General features: G+C 40.4%; 1 protein-coding gene across 1 annotated transcript; it reads left to right on the top strand.

The window, feature by feature from the left end:
- Nucleotides 1-123: 123 nt before the first annotated feature.
- On the top strand, nt 124-10,206 carry nes (nestin). Its single transcript, XM_084727507.1, has 4 exons — nt 124-1,209; nt 2,785-2,909; nt 5,969-6,042; nt 6,674-10,206. Exons 1-4 carry the CDS (start codon nt 379-381, stop codon nt 9,514-9,516), a joined length of 3,873 nt encoding a protein of 1,290 aa, XP_084583633.1. The 5' UTR covers nt 124-378; the 3' UTR covers nt 9,517-10,206.
- Nucleotides 10,207-26,694: the final 16,488 nt, after the last annotated feature.

The raw sequence follows: 26,694 nt of genomic DNA, 5'->3' as shown, positions 1-26,694 counted from the left end.
CTGCCCTTTTCCCATCCCTTCAGCCCTCCTACCCCCCCACCCCGTCTCATCTCATCTCTCCTCGGCCATTCTTTCCTCTCTCCCTCTCCATCCTTCCTCATCTCCTCTCGCCTCCCTCTCCAGCCTTCAGTCTCCTCCCTCTCCATCCCTCCTCCCTTCCTGTCCGTGTGGCCGGCCCCTTCATTAACTCTAGTATGAAAGGAAGGGCTCTGCTGGCAGCCACACTACCAGAGCCTCACAGGAGCCTCACTCAGACAAAAAAGCCTCACACACACACTGAATCAGGTCTGGACACGGAGATACACTTGGCTGCCAAATCATAATCAGCGTACCTCTGAGCGAGGCCTCAGTTTGCCAGACTTCTCTATTTTCTCAAACATGGAGCTCCACAGTGTGCATAAAAGCTTTCACCACAGCCACTTGGGTGAGGAGAAGCACCAGATGCTGAACCTGAACCGACGCCTGGAGACCTACCTGAGCCGGGTCAAACTTCTGGAGGAGGAAAATGCGCAGCTTGCAAAGCAGATCCAAGCTCTGAGATGCAGCAATCACGGCGCCTTGACACGAAGGATGGGCCTGGAGGAAGAGCTGCGGCAGGTGAGGCTAGAGGTGGAGACAGCCTGGAGGGACAGGTTCCATACAGAGGTGGAGGTCGCCAGGCTGACTGAGGAGCTCCAAACCCTGGACCAGCTGAGGCAGAAGGAGGCTCAGGCCCATTTGAAGGCCAAGACGAAGGTGGAGCAGAGCAGGAAGGAGCTGGAGGAGGAACAGAGGGCGCAGATCTGGCTGAGGGAGAAGGTCAGTCAGCTGGAGCATGAGATGAGGCACCTAATTCAAACCCATCAGGAGGATGTGGCCCACTTGGAAGCCACCTTGACCCAATCCAGAGCCACAGTGCCACCCACACTGGTGCAAAGGGGCAACCAGATACCAAACCTCCTAGAGCTGGGACAGGAGTATTCCCAGAAGGCCAACAGGGCATGGCAGGAGGCGGCACAGGCCTACGAGGGGCAGTTAGCTCGGCTTGAGGAGTCACTTAACCAGACCAGGAACCATTTAATCCAAGTTGGTCAGGAGAAGAACGAGAGCCAGCTGAAGCTCCAAGCCCTGGAGAAGGAGATCACTTCAGCTCAGGATGTCAGGCTGCATCTGGAGAAGACTTTGTCCCAACAGGGCCAGGAATACAGCCAGGAGATCCAGCAACTCCAGGTGAGAGCGGGACAACCACACCTGCTGGGAGGCTACAGATCTTATTCATTCAGTCTGTTAACATCCTTTCATAAAGCATGTGCCTGTACTTGTAACTTGTAACTAACAAATATTTTCATAATTGATTAAACTGTCTTTTTTCCACAAAATGGATTAGCTATTTATTCTATAAATGTCACAAGTGACAAATGCCCCTAAAAATAAATCCGAGGACGAGGTAGTTCCTTGACAATCTCATTCTAGTTCTCGATTCTTCGATAAGTGGCTTCAAAAATTGTGATCACCATTAATTCATTTTCTGTCAGTCAACTAATCAGTTAATCAAATAATACTTTCAGTGTTACAGTCAGCTTCATATTAAGGTTGCAAATTGTAGGCACTTTCCTTAGTTGATCATTGGTAACCATAACGATTAATAGAAAAACATAAATTTTGCTTATACTTAACAATATCATGTGTTTTTTCTTCCTCAATCAAAGCATGTCCTCTCTGACAGTATTATGAAACATATAAAGATGTAAAGGCCTACATATTAAACATGTATACATGAATATTGGATAACATGTGGAGCACACTCAATAATGTCATATATCAGATCTTTATTTGTTAGAGAATTGATTCAATTTGACAATCGATGAATTGTTATCATCCCAACTTCATATGTATAGAATTCTTCTACAGAAGCTGTAGAGAATAATTGTTGCAAATTGGGGAACTTCTTTGGTGTGAGAACAGTGTTCACAAATTCAGCGCTGTTTCTCAGAAAATGTCCGGTCTGACAGTGTTTGATGTCAGAGCTTCACATTGCACAAATAGACAGTCTAAAATGATAAAGTGACAAACCACGGAGGAATGTGAGCTGCTGATAATCAGCATCTGCGCAACCTCGGTCAGTGAGACAAAATTGCATCACTATTGCATGTCAGTTACTTGACTGGTCGGATCATTTTAATAACTCAAATACTAAATCTTTTTGATATTTTGAACATTTTCACGTGTCATCTCCTGGTAAATATTCAAGGCCTTTAGTAATATGCCAGATGTCCCACTGAAAGCTTTAAGGAGCGTTTGTGATTTCCTCCCCCAGGGGCTTTTCTCGCTCAGCATGCTCATTTAATATTCTGATGGAATGAAAACATTTGGGTCTGAAAGGGACAGGGGGGCTACATATTTATAGGTTTGGTCTGTTGGGATTAGTTCTGGGTCACAGTGAAGTCCATGGGGTGAAGCACCCAAATTAAGCACTTTTTAGGACAACGCTGCTTTCTCCCAGTGTGGTCCTGAATGACTAGCAACAAGGTTGCATGGTCTATAATAAGTCTAATAATAAAAAAGTGTCAGAGGTCAAAACTAAACTGATAACTTGTGCAACTGTTATAACAGAATCCAAAATCTGTCTTTTGATCAGTACAGTTTAAATACAGACCTTATTCTCTTAACAGCATTTGAACAAAGAATATGAAAAGCAGTAGTACAAAGAATGTTTATTTTTGCCCGGTACACTGCATTGTGAGAATACCATCATACCTTTTTTTAAACCACTTCCTTTTCCTGTTTCTCTTCCTGTTTTGGCAGGAACACTTGGAGGGCCTGGAGGTGGAAAAAGAGGAGCTGGGCCAGCGGATTGATTGCCTCCTCCTGAAGAACCGAGACCTGACGCAGGTGAAGATGTCTCTGGGCCTGGAGGTAGCAACGTACAGGTATGCTGTCAGTACTGTGCTTTTTTTTTTTTATATACCTGATTATTCTCTGCAGGGTTAAAGGAGCTGGAGCCTATCCCAGCATGCATTTGGTGAGAGGAGTTAAGGAGGGGCAAATGACATACTCTGAGTTTTCCAAGAACCAGACAAGTCTGCAAGCTCATGTTTTGTTTGCTCTGGCAGATTCGTCTGGCTGCCCTCCCGTTTAGAGAGATCTCCACCTGTCCTGGATCTTGTCAGGCCAATCACAACCGTTTATTTAATATGTGGTGGATTTGATCCAGTGACTGGCAGAGGAGCCTCTCCAGTCCAGATCTGAAAAGTCACATGAGCTGATGAAACTGTTACTGCAGTGCCTATTTCTCACCTCAGATATTTTCAGAACAGATTCAGACAGTTTACTGCACAATTTAACTGTAATTTGTAAATTCCCCAACTTGTTACTCAGTGCTACATCTGGCAACTTGTGCATTCCGATGCATTTTGGTCTGCACCCCTTGGAAATCAAGACTAATCCCAGACTAATTTGGGTTTGTGAATTAGTGTGGAAGTGTAGATGGACATATTTTGCCCAGCTTTGCATAAAGACTGGACATTGTAGAAACAGCTCTGTTCAAAGTTTAAAAGAATAAAAACACAATAAAACAACAATTTTCCAGGGAAATATTTTGGAGTCACTCAAGATACTGTGATATTTTGCCCACAGTAAACGTATCACCACTGAAATCAGGGATTTTGATATACCTGCTATATACACATCATAAGGAAAATAATGCGCAGGGTTTTCTCTTTCATTTATTGAGGTATTGACTAACATGTCAGCTGATCAATGGATGAAAACTATCCATTATAACTATTGTTTTGATCATTTCCATTTAAAATGAGACAGCAGATGGAGCGCTGATATAGATTTCTGTGTTAGAAGTCAGTCTTTGTGTTGACGTTGTCTTTTCATGATAGGGCTGCTTTTATGAAGTGTCAGTCACGTTGCTGTGAAAAAGGAGAAACTTTGGCTTCACACTGTGATTTAAAAACATTGGAACTTCACCGGAGTGGATGATCTAAGGAAACTTACCTGTTTGATGTCAGACAGGTGTGGGATGAATGTCGCATTTAAGGTTGCTGTCAGGATGCTAAAAGTCAAGTGTGGCAGCACACAGTTTTGATGTGTGTTAAAAGATGCCTCACTCACTCACAACGTCATGGGAGCCAACTAAATCATGTCTTTCCCTAAATCAACATCCTTCGCATCTAAAACTAAGAAAATTATTAACTCATGTAATGACAATTCTTAATGCTCAGCTTCAATTTGTACTCATATTTGGATTAATAACCGCATCTCAACATCACATACTCAGACCTTTCCACGGTACAGTCACCATCTCTACCCATGTACTTGACAATAAATTAATCATTTGTCATTTTTAAGTCTAAATGCCCAAAAATGCTGCTTCTAGCCTCTGAATTAGGAGGATTTGCAGATTTTTGTTTTATGCGAGAGTAAGGATGGGTATCATTTGTATGATACGATACTCTTATCAATACTATTTTCCATAATTTGAAACGAAGACATGGTATGCAAAGATGTGATTAAGAAATGGCAGACTGCAGACTTTTAACTGGGGCAACTGGAACTGGACGTTAAAGGCTGTGGTCTTCTCCTGAACAAATGAGCACACTGCACTTCACTGCTGAAAGTGCCTGAATGTGACCTTTAGAGTAAATTCATGTCACATAAATAGTAATAGCAGCACCATTTTCCCCAAAGTTTATCAATCCTTCAGTACTGACCAATCAGGAACCAGTACCAATTTAGTATGGGTTCTTGATCCCCAGCCCTATGTGAGAGTAAACTGGACATATTTTAGTTTTGGACTGTTGTACAGGGCTGTTGGACTGAACAATTAATCAATTACTTAAGAAGAATAAGATTGATTGTGAAAATTGTTGTAAGTTGCAGCCCTGTCAGTAACAAGCGTCCAGAGTATCAGGATCCAACTTGTAAATAAAACCGTGGGAGTTACAACTTCTGATGAAGGGGCAGTTTTCTGGCGTTACGCTTAACACCAGAAACATGCAAAACACATAATGGATATTGACTTATTTCCTATTTTACTTTGGTGGAAGACTTGGTTCCACATACCCATGTGGTCCAGACTGTAAATGTTCATATGATCCGTTTTTGTTGTCCATACTGATTATAGAATATCACACCACAAGTGACGCATACAGTTCAATTTGAAACAAGCATCAAGCTGAGTTATCATCACTGCAATGTCAACACTGATCTAGATGATCAGCCCATTTTAATGCTGCTGTGTTCAATAACAAACACCCCTCCTCTGGCGAGAGAAGCTGAAAATTAAAGAGCCGTCCACAGCAGGTGCAGCCGTCTGGACTGAAGGTCATTGAAGCAGCAGCCTCTGATGTCTTGAACAGAGTAACTTATCCATTATGGAGCTCTATAGTGGTGTCTCCTTTCTCCTTCTCCCCCCTCCTCAAAATATTGACCCTCACCCTTCAGTGAGAAGCTACCGATTTATGAGCTATGGGAGTCTAGAATAACAGGGGGGGGGGGGTTAAAAGGAGAGGACAAATGTCAATGTCATTCACTGCACATGAAACTTGATATTTTAATCAAACTGGAGCTTGCAACTAAATGCAGACACAAAAATGTGTCAAACATGCAGGTAACTATAAGAGTGTGGTCCACATGTGTGAATGGAGACAGTTGTATTAGTGCTGCATGGGCTGCTCATAATATCCGCTGTCATTATGTGTGTAGTTGTGTATAAGTGTCCTGTGTGTGTGAGGAATTGATGGCAGAGGTTTGTGCGCTGCAGATGGCTCCTCAATGGCAGGGCCTTTCCTTCATTACCATAACAACAGGGGCTGTTCCTGCTGCTCAAGAGCAACAAAAGTCGCCCTTCTCTCCTTGTCCCACCCACTGCTCTGTGTGCAGCATCACATCGGCATTCACCCATCCTGATTCTAAACATCAAAATATTCACATGTTGTACCAGAGTGTAACCTGCTTCTCTTGTTGTTTCTCCCTACAGAGCTTTGCTGGACAGTGAAAGCCTCAGGGGAGACATCTCTTTGTTAAATCAGCCAAGAAACCTTTCCATCACAGGTAATTAAAATAAAACCTATCAGCACCATGTCAATGATTTCACTTCGGTGTTTAAAACCTCAATATATCGCATAAATACTCTGCTTTATCTCCACTCTCCTAGCTACATTAACACTCCCTTTTGTAAGGGTGTATTTCACTTGCTCTAACTAAAAGCCCCTCAGAGTGGGGGACATGTTTGATACAATAAGTGATTGCATTAGTCTAACTGGGCAGGGTTTGTGGGGGTCTTGGCTAAGGGAGCTGAGGTAGGCACTTTGGGTCCTGTAATGCAAGCCACCTAAGGCCGTCCCCAAAGGTTATTGAGCCATATGGCTTTCCTTTCCGGTAACTTAGACAACTGTGAAAGGAAATGACGATCAATACCCCCCCATTAGTGTCCAACCTCCACTGAGAACATACGTTTTAATAATGCTTTGGGGAGGCAGGGTCTTCCACAGTATCTCTGTCATGCTAAGATTACCAGGGATCATTTGAAATACTAGTCAATGCTGTGTGGACATATCCAATATCCTAGGATAGGTTGGTTTCATTTAAACTCAATGAATTCAAGAAAGATCAATGCACATCATCATTGTTACAGTAGCTTACTTCATTGTGTATTCATGAGCCTGGCTCTTGTCCTCCACAGATGCAGTTTTCAGTCCTCATGGGGTTAAAAAGAATTACCAGACGCAGCTGTCTGCAAGCCGCAGGACCACTTCCCTCTCATCTGTCCGTGGGATAACAGGAATTGAACCAATAACTGCGTCCCCAATCTGGAGTAGGAAACCTGTAACCATCACTGAAACTCCAAAAGTGTACACAAAACATGCATATGAAGACACAACAAAGTCAACAACATGGGAAACCCCTTACCCAAAAATACTGCAGAATGGAGCTGTTGAAAATTTCAGACCGCAGGAGGTTCATGAGAAAGTCACCAACGCTGAGCCTCTATCACCTCCTAATGAGCAAGAAGTTGTTGCTGAAACAACATCACAGGTCAAAGAAGGTGAAGGGGATTGGAGCAATGTTGAACCTCCTGAGGAAAGACCAGTTGTTGAGTCAGTTGTCAGTTATCAGGTTGAATGTGGCCTCAGCACTGAGCCACCATTCAGTGATGAAGTGGATCAGCATCAGTTAACCACCCCCAACCTTACACCTTACCATGTCAGAATGATGGAGGAGCACTGTGGTTTGTCAGATGAATCTGATAAGGATGTGCCTTTTGAAATACCTCCTGAAAAAGAAGACGTCCAAGAGCCACATGCTCCAATTGATGCAGGGGTAGAGAACGAGTCTAAAGGCAAAGAAGAGTACGTACAAGAAGAAACGTCAGATTCTGAAACTGAGGCAGTGCTTGAACCAAACTTTGAATCCAGGACGAGCAGTCCAGTGTCTGAATATGAGCCTGAAGAAAGTGTCTCTAACAAAGAGACAGACTTCAGCCAAGAGGAAAACGTTTTAAAGGAGGATGCAGTTGAGATAAGGCAAGAAATTAGCTGTTCTGTAGTAGGAACAAATGCGGTAGATGTTGAGGACAAGTTGTACCCTGATGGAGAAGAGATGGATACATGGGATAGTGTGATAGAAAGGAAGGTTGATCTGAAGACAGAGGATGGAAAAGAAAAGGATGAAGAAAAGCGGCAGCACGCTGAACCAGAGGAAGACATATCAACAAGAGAACAAGAGCAAGAAAAGAAGAAAATTGGGCAGGATTTTGCTACAGATGTACAGCAAGACTCTTCAATGACGGCTGCACAAGTAGATGATGGACAGCCTGCTGCGTTAGACCAAGAGCATGCACTGCTACCTGAAAACGAAGAAGGCGATGAAGAGGAGGATTCTCAAAACGTCTCGGTGTCATGGAGGACCGAGCTGGAGAGCGACAGCTACGCTCAAGATAACACTCTTGCCGACACTCGTCCTCTGATTCGATACAAGAGTGATGAGACTGATGCTAATACTCAGGCATCACACATGGATGAAAGCGAGTCTAGTGAAGGTGAACAGGAGAAGAAGATCGGAGAGGCAGGAACTGGAACGTGGAGCGAAGACAAGTCAAAGAGATTTGGAACTATGGAAGATCTGTGTGAAGAAGTTGAAGGGGAAGCTGTGGATGAGGAATATGATCTGGAATATACTCATATTGAGGACAGAGGTGTTGGTCATGGTATGACTGTAAGTGAGCATGCTACAGAAAGTGCAGAAGAAATGATCAGAAAAGTAGGTGAGGGACATTCAGATGAAGAAACCGAAGAACTTATCAAACCCATGGTACCCACAAATGTGGACTACGACGAGGAGTTAGATACAGACAGACTTGTGGAACAGGAACTAGAGGACCTAACCACAGAGAGCTACAGTGTCCACTTTGCACAGCAGCAGGTCCATGAGAGTGAGGACATGCTGCATCTGCAGGACAAGTCTGTCGAGGGAATGGAAGAGCAAGAAGAGGCTGGAAAAACAAAAATAGAGGTTGTGTCTTCTACTACAATTACAGATCAACCTTATGACAACCTATCTGTCAGTGGTTTGTCAGTGGTAATGCCTCAAACAGACACCCTGGCTGATGAGGGTGCCCAGCAGGAAGATCAAGAAGCTCCAGCGAAAAGAGAGGAAGAGGACGAACACAATGTGTCCATGGTGACACATGCTGATGTAACAGAAGATCTCTCCGGCTTTAGTGACTTCATCAGCAGGCCTGAAATGGAAGAAATCAACAACTCAGAGGAACCAAACTCTTTGTCACAGGTAAAAGCAGATAAAGAAAACCTGCAGGATGTGCCTGCCCCCACTGAGGTGAAAGAGGAAGTACCCGTGGAACCATCCAGTTTATCTCAAGAACATCTTATTGAGGATGTTGCAGACTGTCAGGAAGTCATAGAAGTTACAGAAACAGCTGAATGGGAAGTCCTAGAAAACCCACATGAGGACTTTGAAATCAGAGATCAGAATAAAGAAAGCGATGATGTGCCTGAATCAGCTGAAAGTTATCTCCACGATGATGGAGCCTCTAATGAAGGTGTTAAGCCCCTCGAGATTTCCCCTGACAGTGTACCTGAAGAAAAGGACATCTTTGTGGTGAAGGATTCCACAGAACTCTTGAACACCAATGGCAAAGACAGCAGCCACCGTGGTTTCTTTAGCTCCAGTGTGAAGAACGACTTCTGGGTGTCGTCCTTGGAGACCGGTGCCACTTTTCAACCAGATGATGCCTGTAATGAAGCAGAGGAGCAAACCAATCAGAATCTAGGGTTTGCTGACAACATGGTTTGGGGGGATTTGGAAAACCCGAATGTGGTTAATTGGAACTCCAGAGTGGATATTGATTCATCCAAAGCCCTGGCTGCTAAGAAGGAGCAGGAGGAGCAGATGCGTTCGGAGGTGAAGCAGGTGTTGTGCAGAAATGTTGTCGAGGGGGAGTTTGTCCATTCTGAGGAGTCTGAAGTTGAGGGTGAATCCTGGTCATCTGGGGAGGAAACAGTATAAAACATAGGGAGATTTGTGTGAAACCAGTTTTAGATTTAATCAGTGTTAGCCAGAGGATAATTAAGTTTTCTGTATAATGCATTTACTATGAAAACCAAAGTTGTGCCTTGGTGTGCACCTCAGTGACGCTAACCACCAATGTGCCAATTCTAGCTATAAAGTTACTGAGCACCTGCCTTGTTCTTTAAACTGACATATTTGACTAACCATTTTCTGTTATAATTGTTGAAACTTCAGTCTTTCAGTGTGCATGTCACGGAAGAAGGTTGGGCATTTCTGCATGAGTGAACAGCATGAAGACAGAACAAAGAATGTCATTTGAAAGTCAGAGGGTTTATTGATCGCTGCCCAATCTGATTTAACTGACTGATGGAAATCAATGAGACCTGAAGGTAGGATTCCTTGTAGAGCTGCTATTTCAGTGTATTAAACAGACAGCTAGTGTTTCAGCTGGTGAGGCATCTCATTTAACTGGACAATAATTGTCTCATGTTTGCATGTTTACACACGTGTGGAATGAATGGTTGGTAGTAAAAGGTTTATGATGAAGACGACATACGCGATTTGGATAAGGATACTGTTACGTTTGTATTTGGTTGGCCTGCATTAAACAGACTTTTTATTTTCATCCCTAAAGTTTTTGTTGCGGTACATTTACAGTCTGAAATAAACAGTGGATTTATGATGTGCTCTTTGTTGTTGAGTCTCCTTGTTTGAACATTTATCTGTTTTATTTGCACAGCGCACCTCACACATTCACATTATAAAAGTAACTTTAAACAGGTATTTAGCAAGTACATTTTTACTGACACCATAACAGAACGCATTTGTCTTCTGAAAACCTGAATGAAACTCATTTAAACTCTACTGATCAGGTTTATAGTCTACTTAAAGCTGAACTGACACTTTGATGCCAGAGTTTACATTTATGGTGAATTGGTATTAGCATCCCGTTAGCGTTTCCTAATAAAACAAAAACACTGGCAACTCAGTGAGGTCCTGAATCCATCACCTCTTACAGTCTTGATACGAGACCTTTTATACCATATTACTGCAGTAGGACAAAGGTTATTCATTTTACAGGCTTGTAATTTCCTAGAAGTGGAAAGAACAATGTAATTTGGAAATTATGTACAAGTAGTATACTTCAGTTTATAGATGAGAGTCTTTAACTCTCAATTTATGTTGGATTGTATGCTTGCCTGCTGACAGATTGATTAAAATTTCCTATAAATGAGTAATTAATAAACATTTACTTTCCTCTATATAGTCACCAAATTGCATTGTTCTTTCCAGGAAACCTCCTAGAAAATGATCTAGATTATAGACCCATAAAATCAACTGGTTAAAGGTTAAAAAGGTTAGTTATAGAATCATACAGTATCTTTGCGAACACATATCAAGAGGAAGCTTTTGTCAGTAACTATGGTGTGAAACTATCTGAATGTCTCCTTTTTAAAGGGGGATTTGGTTAGTGATGATTTATTAGACAGGCCTCTTTAACTCTGTACAGTTGCATCCTTACGAGAAGGTCAAGAAACCAGCTGCTTGCTGCCTTCCAGCAACATCCATCTCTGTTTCCTTTGGGGTTTTCATTGAGGAAGGCTGTGAAGCTTTGTTTTTGTGTGTGTGTGTGTGTGTGTGTTTGTGTTGTGTGCCTGCACTTGGCAGCATCCCAGCCTGACCGACCTCAAAGCAGGCAAGCTAACAAAGCAGCACCAGGGCCCTCCACGAGCAAACAGCCATCCCATGAGACGGCAAAGAAAAAAGTACGAAAGAGGGAACAATGTGTGACCTCACCTCCTCTCCTCCGCCCCCCCGCCACCCCCGTTGTCATTCATTAGTCAGTTTACCGAACAATGATGGCTATTTTAGCGGGTGCTCGCCTCCTCGCTGCCCAAATCTGCCCAATCAGAGTTTCAGTGAGGAAGGAAATGGCAGACGGTCGTATTCACTGTGGGAAGGCTGGAGTGCTGGAATGGTATTACAGCAGCTGTCTGGCATGTTCCTATTCTCTGCCTATCAATAGAGCTGTCCTACCCAAGACACTCACCACACAATCACTAAGTGTGATACGAAGAACTTTATTGGTGCTTGAGAGGAGCGCAGTAACAAATTAGATAAAAACAGGACAGAATTCATTTAATTTTATAAATTCCTAAAGCAGTTTTAAAAGTATAATCTCAACATTTTCCTAAATAAAACAGTGTATCGTTTCGTACGACAGCCATCACTTATGACCCGACTGAAGTGTGTGTTGGTTTGCTGTATCTGTCAAGACCCTGCCCTTTGCCTGTATTTCCTTACTTGTTCCCCATTGTTCTGCTGTGCTCAGGACATCTCACCAACCCAAGCGTTGGAATTTGACCCCCTGATGCATTTACAAACGGCTCGGACAAATCCTATTGGCTCTACTTTCAAGTGGTCATCCATCCTCACTCTGTCTGCCAGTAGTAATAAAACTTTATGTTTTGTGAGTTCTGAATACATCTTAAAATGTAGGTTGAACAAAAAATCATCATCATCATCATCATGTGTACCACGCGCCTGTGCAGTGACTTCAGGCTATGATCATGGCTTTACTTATACTTTGGCAAGGCTCAACAATAAAGATTGCCCACTTGCCTGGGGCAAGTAAAATGCAGTAGAAATGTCAAATTTTCAAACTAAATTGCCCGATTGGGCAAGTGGTAAAAAAAACAATGAACAATTTTGATCACTAGTGAGTTGCTACAATAATTTTAATTCCCTGCTGATCTGCATTTATTATCACATTAAACTGAATACCTCCGGTTATGGACTGACAAACAAAACATTTAAAGATACCTTGGACTTTGAGAAACAGGGACTGACATTTTTTAACGATTTCTTGACATTTTATAAATACTGTGATACTTAACATTAAACATGATAATTAACTGTAGTCTTTATTAATTGAACATGAATAAATAAGACCATTTGTACATATATAGTCTTGAAATATCTAAATGTTTGTGCAGTTAAAAGTTAGTCTGGCATAGCGCTCAAACTGTAAGATATTTGGCACAAAATAGTGGCTACCGCCAAGTCATTCTAGAGGTGGGATCTATCTTTTAATGGCTGCATGAATCATTTCACTCCTTGGCAACGTAACACAGCGAAACCCTGTTAGTGAGGGTCAAACCGACCGTCAACAAACACGTGTTCACTCAGTGCCAAGTTTTCACTAACAAGCTCCCTGGTTCCCACAAAACTTGGCATAGCTCCTAATAAAGTATTGTTGCGTTTGGGTTGACTTATCAGCGCAGTTATAACATGTTTTTGGCCAATTATAAGCAGTCAGAAACACGTGTAGACCACCAGAATTCATTTTGTTCTGCCTGTTCAAATTATGGTGTAATTTCTTACAAGTTGTAACACTGGCACATCTTCAGGTCCTGAAAATGCAGGGAAATGCTGTCTCAACACGGTGCAGTCGTGACCAGTGGATTCACACTGGGGGGGAGGTGTGTTTGTACGAGTCCATTAGGAGAGACGTAAACCTCTTTCAGCTCTTTGTGGTGGTGTGTGTGCACATGTGTGCTCTGGTAGCCATCTGCCATCCGTCATCCCGTCGGCATTGATTTACTCCTGATGTCACTGGTGTGAATGATGGAGGAGCTGCAGAGCTGGACAGAAGATGGTGTCTCCACTGGGTTCTCCCGCTTTAGATCCCCATTGTATCAGAAAAGGCATGAAGGCGCATATAAGCTGTGAGAGAATAGCGCAAGTAATCATATGATGCCACTGACTAACAAATCTTTAGGTTCAATTATGCCCAACTAACAACATGTAGTGTTAAACAAGGAGTGGGACTCCAAATGTAAATGTGTCCCATTTGTTTCTTTAGAAGAAAAAACATGTCCAATGTCAAAGTCAGTCTACAGCCTCAATTCCAAAAAGGTTGGGACGTCTAAAACATAAAAACAGAATGCAGTGATTTGAAAATCCTTTGCTGACCTAAATTGAAATGAGTTCAAAGACAAGTTATTAATTTTCAAATCGATTAAGTTTTTTTTAACATGTTACGAAAAGTTGTGATAAATCACCTTTTCTTTTGATAACAGTCAGTCAGAGTTTGGGAACTGAGGACACTAGTCGCTTTGCTTAATTCCTGCTTGATATGGAACTTAAGTTGCTCAACAGTTTGTGTTTTCTGTTGTATTTTGTGCTTCATAATAGAGCTGCAACAAATAATTAATCCATTTTCAGTTGATTATTAAATTAATCAACTATTTTGATGATTGCTTAGTTAAAAATATTAAGAAAAATTCTCTGATTTCACCTTCTCAAATATTAATATTTTCTGGTTCCTTGACTCCTCAGTGACAAGAAAACTGAATCTTTGTTTGTGGACAAAACAAGCTGATTATTTTCTCGATTACTCGATGGTGAGAATAATCCTCAGTTGCAGCCGTACGTCATAATGCACCACACAGTTTCATTTCTCTGGCTCGCTCTGTAAGACTGGTTCGTGTTAGCCTGAGGTGGTCGTGGTCCAGCAGGTCTGGCTGGATGACTGTCTCAAGATCTGCTGCTCTAATCTGGTCCCTGTGATTAATTTTCCAGTGTTAATGAGTGTACTTGTCATCTATCATATAACCTACATGTACTTGTCAGGTGTCATAATCTTACAAGTTGAACGGGATGTAGCTTTAGCCTGTTAGCGTTGACGTTTAACTTTTTATACTTTACATAGTTCTTGTTTTAAAATGTGTCTGAGAGAAATATTCAAGAGTCAGCTGGAGGCGGGCTTCTCAGCTCACTTAGCATTAGCATTAGCACACATTAGCCAGATTAGTCGTACATGTGCAGTGCAAGAATTGAAAGCTTGACAGACATAGCGACAGTAACTAAGGAGGCCAGGGCTTAGTGAAGGGTCAGTTGTTCCGTATAGTTTGTGACTTTTATGTCTTTGTCCTTGTTTTATGTTTTTAGAAGAAGTCAACCGTTATTGCAGCTTGGTACCTCGCTACATTTAGACTCGCATCTGTTGCACAACTGTTACCACTTCTTAATAACTGTTGCATCAGAAACTACCTGGTCGTGCACCAATAACCTTATCCAACACTGGTCACTGCGTACTGACACCGCTGGCATCACTGCACTGTGGGCAGTTAAACCGCAAAAGATCAGCAAAAGCAAGATCTTCATAGGGTGCTAAGTCACTCTTAAAGTAATGATTTGTCAAAAGTAATGACACTTTTTACTTGACTACTCTTTCCCTCTGTTTTCACAGGTTCACACAGAGAAAAGTGAGGTGCACCGAAGACTCTGGGGATTAAGGTGAAATGAGGAGAGAGAGATGAGTCGCCTCTGAACTCAAGAAAAAGTAGGTCAAGTGTAAAATGATTTTTTCTGTCCCTTGTGGATAATTAGTTAGACGGGTGATCCATGATCCTGACGACGGTGCTGAACTGTTTCTAACTTTATGCACTTTGTGAGGTCTGCTTCACCTCAACGCTAAGAGTTGTTTAGTGTTTATCTCTGTGTGAACGGAGCTTAAGGCATCTGACAGTATTACAAATCCTGCCTATCGAGTCATCAGTCACAGGCCTGTATCAAAATAGAGCAGAGGTTGCACTGCAGTGTGCAATCTGCTCCTGACAGCTGCAGGTTGGTTTAGTGATCCAGGATGAGAGAGACTGACTCGCCAACAGAAAATAAAAACTCTAATCCTCCATGAGAACAATATTAGCAAAGGCTGTGACCTGGATGTTTGAGCTCAGAGTCATCTGTTTTAATACTGACAAGGGCTGCAGCTGTTTCTCCATTATCAATATAACTGATTCAAATGTTTGCTCACTCTTAGAAGTCAGGGTTTCATTTGATTTGATCTGAAGATAAAAGAGTAAGGTTGGCTGGGGAGGGTGACTGCTTCAAATCTGCCCCTGTACTGGGGGTGGAAACATTTTCTACCCAATGACAAACTGTCCTTGAAGCAGCACCGTCTCCAGGCGACCACTGACTCCTGGTTTTAACCACTTCACAGGTTTAAAAAGTTACATCATTACATTTTTACTTTCAACACTAGAACAGCCAAGGTGGTCATTTTCAGCATTTTCAAATTTATATGTGCAATAACTTTGTTGAATTAAGAAAATACAATGCTGCTGGTACCTGACTTTCCCTAAAGATGTATGTTTTTTCATTTAAAATAAATTAAAATGACATAAAAGGCCAAGAAAATGTGGCAATATGCAGTCATATCGATCTCACAGAAGTTGGCATATTGGTGGCAATTGTAATATCTTCATATTTTTACTTTTTGCACAGTTGGAGATGCACCTTGGTTGCTCATTGTGTGTCAATAAAACTGAACAAGTGATCTTCATTTCCAGTTTCCTGACTTAAAAATGCAAAAATGTAAATTATTAGACTTTTTTTTTTAAGTAGGGGAGACCAGGGACGGTTGCAACACTTTTTCTCTGTAACTCACTGAGGTTTTGTGTTAAAGCTCTCAAATGTTGAAAAAAGTGCCGTTACTTATTACAAACAACAACGTTTCCGACTCTTTTTGGTTTTGGTTTTGTACTCATTTCCAGCCTTTTGCCACAGCCCATGATTATTTGATTTTGGTGATGACTCTAGGTGGAAATGAGTTTTTATTAAGATGAATTTAGAGAACAAATGCATTAATCTCTTACTCATGAGAGATAATAGGGTTTGGAGGTCAGAGGTCACAGCTAATGGCCATTCTAGTAAGAAATTTGTCACTTCTAGTGTTAAATAAATGACTTAATTCAGAATTTGTGGTATTCAGAACAGCTCAAAACTAGAAATTCATTGTGGAGTTACTCTCTGAGAGTTCTTAGTTCTGTCACAGCTGCTTTAAAGGATTTAAAAGGTTCCTCGGCAGTTTTACTTGGATACATCACTCCACAAAGGAACAAATTTCTGCTGAAAGTACAGCGTGGGAGAGAGACGGCTGATAGAAATCAAATATAGAAAGGATCTTAGATTAAATAACGAGACTACAACAACACAAATACAGGAACAACATGAACACAAGAAGAAGAACAAATGTCTAACACGATATATTGATGTTGTTTTGGAGTGACTGACAATCGATCTGTTCTGATGTTTCAGTATGAGGATGTGTTGGAATTAACTAAACAGGAAACATGGATTAATTTGCATTTTCTTTTGCAGATTTTCTGGGAATTGTATAAAATATGCACTAAATTTGGACTGAAAGAGCACAAAAATGTATCCTTTTACTGGTGAAACCCTTTAACACAGTGGTTCCCAACAACACAGACTTTTATATAAATTATTCATACAGGTGCTGGAAATCCTTGAAAATACTTGAATTGTAATGTTTTCAAGGTTTGAAAAGTGCTTGAATTGTAATCACACTTTTATAATAAATTTCTGCCTGACTGAATTAGTGAGTTAAATTTATATTTGCTGTCAGATTGTGTAGGAAGTTAATGATTAATCATTAATTAATTGAATTCCCAATCAGAATTTAACCAATTAAGCATATATTAATTAAACAATAGTCTAGAAATGGCATTAATTGCACCTTATTTGTTTTGTCTTGCAGAGCCATTCATTGGCTGAGGAAACCTAAAATTAAACATAAAAAAGAGAACAAAACATGTGTTTTGTTTCTTAATTATTAATGATCCAATCATTTGTTAGCACTTTCAACTATTTGCTGAGGAAAATGCACAAAATCTGCAACTCTAATCCAAAATCCACTTACAGACAGTTGACACATTTTGACATTATTTTAAATATAAATGTTACCACAGCTGTAGGTGCTGGAAAAACTTGAAAATGCACCTTGAAAATGCTTGAAAAGAGCTTGAATTCGACTTTAGAAACGATGTACGAACCATGAAATTGTGATTTTAGTTGACGTGCAAATTTGATCTGAGAACCTCGGAGCAGAAAGACTTTTGGGGACCCCTTGTGATTTCTGCCGCCCCCTTAAGAGGGGCCAGAACCAATGCTTTAACACATTAATATGGAGTGTTAAAGACTGTCAGCTGAGCCAAACGCTGCATTTGTACAGAATCCTGCATTAAAACAGGAATTCAAAGAGCCTCTCTGCTGAGAATGACTCGGAAAGTCTTGTATGACTCTAATCAAGATGTGTTTTTTCCAGGAGCTGAATAATCAACTCCTGGAAAAAAAAAATCACGTTCTAATTTAAATCCAGATAAAACAAACCTGTCCTCCATAAGAAGGATTTCATGTTTTATAATAACTGGTAATATAATAACTGTCATTGATATCAGCATGACATATGTCGTTTTAAATGTGGTGTAGGCCGAGGCGAGGGGGGTCACTTCCTCTGTCGGTGTGTGTGTGTGTGTGTGTGTGTGTGCGTGTGTGTGTGTGTGTGTGTGTGTTTGTGTGTGTCTGCCAGCAGATGCCCACACAATAATCTAATCAGTGTCTGGAAACGAAGTTAGCTGTGCGCCGGCAGACAGGCCACACCCATGAACACACGGAGCACAGAGGAAGGCAAAGAGGAAGAAGATGACTCACACACCCAGTCCTGCACTTCTCTGCGTCTCTCAGCAACCACAAACCATGTTCGCAAAAAATAAACTACAAATATTAAAGCCCAGAAAACAAAATCTTTTCAGTCTCGTAGACTTCCCTCAGTTACGTTCACACCAACTCTGCAACATGAGGCTGATTCTCAGTTTTTAAAGATATAATACACTGAAAATGTGACACTTTTCACACATATTTGAGTCACTGTCAAGAAATTTTAACCCCTGAAGTGTAGAAAGATAAGATCGCCCTCAGAATAATGGCTGCCCTCATCGCTCAGTGGTAGGAAAAAGGGGTGACTGTTGGACAGACAATGCCCGGACTGTCCAGTTGGACGTCTGACTGAGCCATCTGAGGGTGTGTGTGGTTATTATTAGCGGCCTGTTGAGCCAGGAGTGTGTGTGTCTGTCTGAGACATGAGGCCGGGCGGCTGCTGTGGACAAACCAGCTGACTGTGGCAGCTGAAGGACTGCGGTCGGCTCCAGTCACTTCCTGGCGGGTTGGACGAACAATGGCCAGTTCACTCGTCCCCAACCAACTTTTCAAGCAGTGTTAAAATGTTAAACTGGTGGTGCTCTTTGGAAACAGCTCACACAAAGACACACAAAAGAAAAACTTGGTTCAAATCTTTGGAAAGTCTGCCGATCGTACATTAAATCAACTTAAGTCGGTGTTAAATGCAGAAAAATCTGATTCATGCTATCTTTAAATGGCAATGTGTTAACACCTAATCTTCTAAACATTTATCATTCAAATCACACACTGAAAATCTTGTTTCTAAGTTGAAACTTTTTTACTCCAGATCAAGAAATATTTGATATCAGCAATGTTTTTACCTTTATTGATTTACAGTGATCCACTGGACACTGTGTGCCACTGTGCTTTGTGTTTTATCACTGGCTGTTGAAATCGTATCACTGAGCTCTGTGTCTGCAGGCTCGCTTTCATATTCAAATCTATTCCTGGCCTTGTTGCTTCTTATCTGTGAACATTAATGAGCAGAAACCAAAATCAACATGGCCTTTGTGCTGAGAGTTAGAACAGAACTAGTGAAAAAGCTTTTAAATACTCTGCCTCTTCATCCTGGAATCATTTACAGAATTTTCTGAACTTGTCGGGGCTGATCACTGTGGGGGAATTCAAGGGAATTCTATGTAAAGTTTGCATCCACTTAAAGGTCCAGTGCGTGAGATAAAGTGGCATCTAGTGGTGAGGTTGCAGATTACAACCACCCTCTCAGTCCCGGTGTGTATGACAGGTCAAGTCAAATACTTTTTTTTTTAAAAGGCCAGTCTTGATCAAAAGTGCAACGGGGACGGATGTTTACATTTCCTTCATCTGACTAAAATTTACATGGTTAAACAGTGCATCTTTTTTCTAAATTTTTTTCTCCACTTTATTAAGTGGAAACATTACGTGAAAAAGTACCATAAAATACAAGGCACCTTTGTAATACTCGATCAGAAGTAATCGGTTACTTCCCCAATTACTGTTAATGATTGATAATAATAGTTTGTTGGGAGGTTGTGAAGGGGGACAGAGAAGGTTTGGAACCACTGTGTCAGGAGGTTATTTAAATCAGATCCAATCATTATAGGCCTACTTTTTTCATATTTATAAATGATCAAAGGGCCAGATTCAGCCAGTCGAGTAGGAGAACTTAAATGACCATAAATCAACACAGTAAAAACCATAAAACTATAACAAGTAAAACCATGAGAACATCATAGAACAACTGTCGGGTGTTGCAGTGATTATCACAGGCTTGTGTGGCAGATTTTACACACCTCTGCAATTCAAATCAACGTCCGGGTTTCTACAAGTGGCTGCAGTTGTTAGTGTGACGTCACAGTGATTCGGTCTATAAAACATGTAAAGAGCAGCACGCAGCAGTTGGTTCATGGAACGCAGGCAGCGGCCCATGAAGGCGCCATGTTTGATTTTGGCCTCAGAACTGTCTCGTCGTCTTTGAGAGGAAAGCAGAGGAATTTAGATTTAGTTGTTCTTTTATTCTTAGTCGCCCCTGTAAGAGCGGCAGAAATGGAGGTTTCTTGTTTTGTTTTTTCTTCCACAGTCTGCCATGTTTCTACATGAGCCCATAACAGACCAGTCAATCAGTGACTCCAGCGACCACCATAGTTCCTCCAGCACTGTGAACTGTAGCAATCTGCAAGCTCACCGCTAAATACTCACCAGTTCTTTAACTGTTTGGGTTTTTTATTACTGTATAACAATGCAGTGACTGATAACTATAGCTAAAGTACCTCTGTACTTAAATACAGTACAGCGAGGTAGATTCACTCAAGTATTCACTCATATGCTCAGTACATAAATATATATTTTTAATTATAGTTTGCCAAATTAATCTCACTGCTCACTAATTGGTTAAGACAAGACAAACCTTTATTAATACCTGTAGGGGAAGTTTGATTTGACACAGCAGCACAACAATCAAATCTCAGAGTGTGAAATAAAGATAAGAACAGACTTTAACACATCGGCATGTATATAAAGCACTGGAATCATTTTTATTCCCGGAAGCTCATTAAAGTTGACATACGCTGTTTTTTCCTGTGATCATGAAATAATAATTATTAGTTGTCACTTGCTATAAAGCTGTGTTTACCCATTATCACCAAATAATTACTCTTTGATTTAGAGTTGTGACACCGTGTGTCGACATGAAGGAATAATTTCTTGCTGTGATTGAGATAATAAGACAAACAATTTCCTTGTGATTTATCTCAAGGAAACAAGTTTGTTATATTGAAGCATCATGTGATAACAATATTTCTGAAAATCTGTTATTTTAAAGATATTTTTAAACTCTCTGCACCGCTGTCCTCTGTAGCTGTAGTCGACATGTGCTGGTTGTGTTTTATGTTGCAGACACTGATTCAAAGTCTTTTCAGCTTAATGAGTCTTTGAACTCACTTTTTCTTTATTTTAATTTCTTGCAGACGCAGTGACTTCAGTTCAGTCACACAACTCATGACATCAGGCTCCAAGGTAAGAAATGAATTATTATTATATATTAATTTAGTTAGCACATGCAAGAATCACAGATTTGTCTCAGAGGGTTTCACAATATGAACCAAATAATCCATCCTGTGACCTTTGACCTCATCTGTGGGGAAAAAACAAGAGGGGAGGAGCGGCTTGTTTCTCTTCTGGAGATCAATTAAGGATCACGTTTCATTGATCTGCAGGTAAAGTGGCTCGATGAACGAACATCAGCTGAATGTGAATGTTCTGAATCGTGACGTTATTAGTGTTCAAATATTTTTATTGATTTTCTCACATTGGAAACACACAATAGTCGTCATTACTCCAAAATAAGATGGAAGACATGGAAGTACAAAAATTATATACTTCTGGGTGGAGCCTCGGACAGAATATTTAAGCTGGTCAAGTTTTAGACAAGACATGACCTCCTCCACCCAGCGCTTGTGGGATGATGGTACAATTTTCTTCAAACTAGGAAGTGTTCGGTGTCCAGCCAGCAGCTTGGAGAATGATGTAGCTTCAACCTAATGAGCTGTTAATTTCATCTCCTCTCCACCAAACAACGCAGTCAGTAGGTCGGTGGATCACGAGCCGTTTTGCACATATAAAAAAAAGGGTCAGTTTAGGACACAGCCAAAACATGTGACTAAGGCTAGATGGGTCTCGACTGCACCTGATGCAGGTTTTGTGTAAACCGGGGTGGAGTTTGTCAAACTTACTAGCAGATAAAAGCAGCCAATGCAGAACCTTAAACTGCAGCAGCTCATGTCTTATGCAAACTGATGTCGAGTGTACCAGTGAAGTAGCAGCCTGCTATTTCTTATCTGATATAACGCTTCCTAAATATCCTGAATATGATCATATAACATAGACACCACCTGCCTGACAAATGCTGAATCATGAAGTTATGAATCTCTTTATTAGAGTTGAGTATTGTGGTCGTTTTGCATAAGAACATAATCTTATTTATCTAATCTGGACCCACTGAAGTCACTGGACTCTTTGACTGGATCACTAACTGGTCATCTTTTAAAATCCAGCTATAGATCTATCTCTCTAAATATCAAAAAATCTCAGAATAATCAAACTGTACGTCTCACAAATTTAAATGTGACCCTTTAACAATTATTTATTTATGTTTTTAGGAGTTAAAAGTCTGCTGAAATTATCTGATGATCTTTTCTTTCTATTCTACACAAGAATATCCCTCATGATTAATACAGTTCTATCTTAATTCATCTAGAAATGACATCAACTCCTTCTTCCTCATTAAAAATTCAGGATCTGTGTATTAAGGTTGAACTTCTGGACAACATGTGTTTCCTACTTCACTGTAAAGTTCATTCTCAGTGTTTGTGCGCTGGAGGTTTCAAGTTTCCACGTCACTCTTTTGTAAGTTGTATATCAGACCAGGACTTGGTTTCTGAACTGTTTCTGATGTCACAGATCCTGCTTGTAGGCCCAAAATTAGATTTTCAGTTAGCGCAGAGAAACTTTTCACTTTCAGCAGATGAATATGAAAACATCCTTCCAGCGTCAAACTCTGAACAGAAACTCAAACATTTAACTAGAAATAAGAGGAAAAACATTTTGACTGGAACTGGCAGCTTTAAAATAACAATACATGCACTACCTTTCTTTAATTTCTGGGTATTTAGAGCGAAGCATTTACTGAAAAAACAAACTCTCCACTGATTTCACATCTTAAACTGAAGGGTTAAGGGTTGAGAAAATTCTTCCACCTGCAAAAACTTTCCAGAAACTAAACAAGTAAACAAATAAAAATGCTTTCTCACACTAAAAAGAGTTTCCTTAAAAAACAGCTTAACATTTTGGAAAGATGAGCTTCTTGACCTGTTGGCGGCTTCCTCTGCAGCCCTGCAGCTCGTGTCCAGCAGCACAAAAACCCCAATCCTCAGAATCACAGTGACATCTAGTGGACACAACATGATACTGCTGTCATCTCTCAAACACACTGAGAATAACACAAGAAATGACACAAAGTCAAACTTTTCTGTAGGTCAACTTGTCTATTTAATATATAAAATACGGTAAAACATACGCAAAAAGGGGAGGAGGGTAAGAGGGGACCAATGGATACTTTGGTACAATAACAAACACTTTTTTTGTAAAAGCAGTATAGAATTTGTAATAACATATCAGTGCATACTTTATTTATGAAAATATACACAAATTGTATATCATTCTCCAAAAACAACAAAAAAATTATCTTTACAACAAAAAAGCAGACTAGCCGAACACAATATATTAGCTATAATTTATTTTAAACTTTTTTCTTCAATTTCTTTTTTTTTTCTTAAATGTATTTCTGTGTGATGTATATTTGTGTCGATATTACATTTTATTTCCTATAACATGATTCACTCTGCGCTTGTTTTTAAAACGCCCATGCATTGACATCATTGTGTCTGGTCAGAAATAAGTTAGACGTGTCACGCTGCCCCCCGCCCCCACCCCACCCCCCCACCCTCCATGTTAGCATGTGTGGACTGAGAGGTTTGTACATTTGGACTCAAAGTTGCAGCATTGAAGCAGTTTGTCGACTCGTTCAGCGCCTCCGTCCACAGCCACACGTGTACTAATATCAACTACGCTTGTGTTTGTTTGTTTCATGTCATAAAAATCGTGCAACATTAGTAACACCCTTTTTGAAGAAAAAAGAAAAGAAATCCCAAAAAGAGAAAACAAAAAATATATTTATAGAATATTTTTATATAATAAAATAAAATCAAATTCCAAATAAAACAAGATGCCTAACCTACACAAAAAAAACGCAGATCTCTATATCATCATGACAGCTACCATCAGTGTAAGCTGTGGTCATGATGATGATAATAATAATAATAATATCAATTCTCAGAGAACAATTAAAAACAGACTGTCACCAGCACAAATTAACACTGGAAAGTGAGTGAGACTTCTAAACATCATTATACAGGAGCAAGAATCGCTTTTTTCAGGTGGGAGGGGGGATGCAGGTTCTTAAAACTATTTCTCAGCACGATTGTCTTTCTGTTTTGTGATTACAGCGACCCCTAGTGTTGCTCTAAAGAATGTGTCAGGGCTTCAGACGACCGCCGACAAACGAAACTCCCGTGAGTTCCGTCGCAGAGGATGCCATTTTGTTTCTTTTTTTTTTCTGACAAACCTATCCATGGGGTCCAGTTAGGTTTTTTTTTTTGTTCGAAGCTCAGGGTACAACAGTCTTTAACAGTCAGAGTGTTTACACTCGAGGGGGGGGATTTATGTTCACTCTGCCACGCGCTCAGAAAAGCAATGTTGATGCTCAGACTTGTCACAGAGTGGATGAGCGTGTGTGTTTGTGTGTGTGTGTGAGTGACAGACGGAGAGAAGGGGGAGAAAAATCAGAGATGAATTGAGGAGAGGATGATGGAGTAGTGTGTGATGAGGCTGAAGGGGGGGGGTTGTGTGTTACCCATGGAAATGACCCCCCAAATAATTTGACTCATTCTCAGCGCTGACACCCGCTGTCTGGACGGAGTAAACTGAAAACTAGTGTGTGGTGAAATGTGTGTGTGTGTGTGTGTGTGTGTGTTTGTGGAGTTTTAAGATTAAGCTTCCAGAGACGGGAAAAAAAAAAACACACAAAGTGAGTGATTGAGTGAGTGACAGGGGTGAGAGGGAGGTGACGAGGGCCTGCCCATGAGGAGGATGTGGTGGCTGGATGTGGTAAAAACCCAAAGTCGACAAGTCTGCGCTGGATTTGGGAGGTAGTCATTAAAAGATCAAGACTCGTTCTGAAACCTCCGGCTTAGCGACAAACGATACCCCGACTGCCTCCAAAGCTTTTAACAAGCAAATGGACGGAGGCTGAGAGTGCTTTTAGGAAAAAAAAAATAAATACATGAATTTGCACTCTTGACCACAATGTTACTAAAATCTACCCACTAAACCTTAAATCACCGTTTGCCACTTTTACAAAGTAGAAAAAAAATGACATCCTTCACGTTTCTTTTACCTTCATTTTTACATCTCCGTAATAGAAAACTACAGCCAACCAGTGACAGGTGAGGGAGAGGTCTTTCAAATATTCACACATGGCTTTTAACAAGAGGAAAGGGGGAAAACAAAAACAGGAAACATCCTTGGCTCGCTCAATCGCACACTATCCGTGTGTTTGCTCTAGAGTTTGACTGATATGTTTGCGACAGATAATGCCGGCATTTCTGCACTGATGCTGCAGATACTCTGATATGCCAAAATAATGACTTCATAAAAACTAGTGATCATATCTGCAAATATCTGAAAGACGTATTTAGACCATCATGGGAATGAAACAGGGTTTGTTTAGTGCTACTTCTTCCAAAATGTGTTAAGTAGCTTAGAGTGTCTGCAGCTGCTTATAAAGGATGAAACTACTAGATTTTGGAATTTATTAGTTACTTAAAGCAACGTTATGTAAAACTAACAGCTTCACTTGTATTAATGTGAATGATGCCTCTGTCTTTCTTTAATCTAATCATAGACAGCTGCAACAATTAATCATTTATTAATTGACCATTAAAGTAATTGACCTTTATTTTGATAGTCAATTAATCATTTGAGTCATTTTTTAATTAAAAAATGTCCAAATTCTCTGATTTCACTTTCTCAACTGTGAATATTTTTGGGTTGTGGACAAAAAAAACAGACATTTGAGGACGTCTTTGGTGATCAGTGATCATAGTTTATGCACCAAACCATTTGCATTAAAAAACTATGTGGGCACCAAATTGCAAAGAAATACCAAATTTTACATATTGTTGCTTCTATGATGAATGATTGATGAAGTCAGGTGTTTATAAACTATTAGAAATGTGCCAATTATTTCTAGCATTATTCATATTTTATAAATAAATAAAGTACATTTTAAATACTTCTTTTAAGTATTACTTTGATATATTCTTTTTATTTCTGAAATATTTAATACTTAAATTTGCAGATTTCCTTTTAGAACAGTTTTAAATCATAACTTCTGATTTATCCTCCAATCACATAGACTTATAATCATTTTTTTCTTCAGTTTTCATGTTTACAGTTTCTGTTCAGGTGGTCAATTTAACATCATAAATGAATTAAATTCATTTCAAACAGGCAGCCAGCGTGCCACAATAAAAACTTAAAGGTGGCCCAGCACCTAGAGTTGTAAAGGGAGCTCTGATTGGTTGATGTACAGTAATAAATTATTTAAATTTAATTAAATTCGTTTGATTAAATAGGGGGAAAAAAGTGCACAAATGTCTTTGTGTATCTGCTGCATATCAGATTGTTAACAAACCAGCCTGGTATATCAGTCCAACCCTAGTGTGTGTGTGTGTGTGTGTGTGTGTGTGTGTGTGTGTGTGTGTGTGTGTGTGTGTGTGTGTGTGTGTGTGTGTGTGTGTGTGTCCATGGGGCAGGTGTGTTAAGGTGTCAGGGGTGGGGGTTAAGGTAAAGTGCGCTCCATCAGTGACAGAGTCCTAACCATTGCTCACTCAAAACAGTCCGAGTCTCCACGGCTACGTCTTCCCTTTCTGCCTCTACAGCACCCTCTCTTGGCTCGTCGACATATTACACTTTATATACACGCATAAATAATAATAAAAAAGAGACCGATCCACTGAGAATCAACGTGTTTGC

Source organism: Lutjanus erythropterus, chromosome 9, assembly GCF_056507025.1.
Source record: "Lutjanus erythropterus isolate fLutEry1 chromosome 9, fLutEry1.hap2, whole genome shotgun sequence".
Taxonomy (NCBI): domain Eukaryota; kingdom Metazoa; phylum Chordata; class Actinopteri; order Lutjaniformes; family Lutjanidae; genus Lutjanus; species Lutjanus erythropterus.
Note: the sequence above shows the minus strand (reverse complement) of the source record. Positions and strands in the feature narration are given on the sequence as shown.

Coding starts and splice junctions, on each gene's coding strand:
- nes (XM_084727507.1), top strand. CDS start 379: ATGGAGCTCCACAGTGTGCATAAAAGCTTTCACCACAGCCACTTGGGT. Junction 2,910..5,968: donor CTGGAGGTAGCAACGTACAG/GTATGCTGTCAG, acceptor TTCTCCCTACAG/AGCTTTGCTGGACAGTGAAA. Junction 6,043..6,673: donor AAGAAACCTTTCCATCACAG/GTAATTAAAATA, acceptor TGTCCTCCACAG/ATGCAGTTTTCAGTCCTCAT.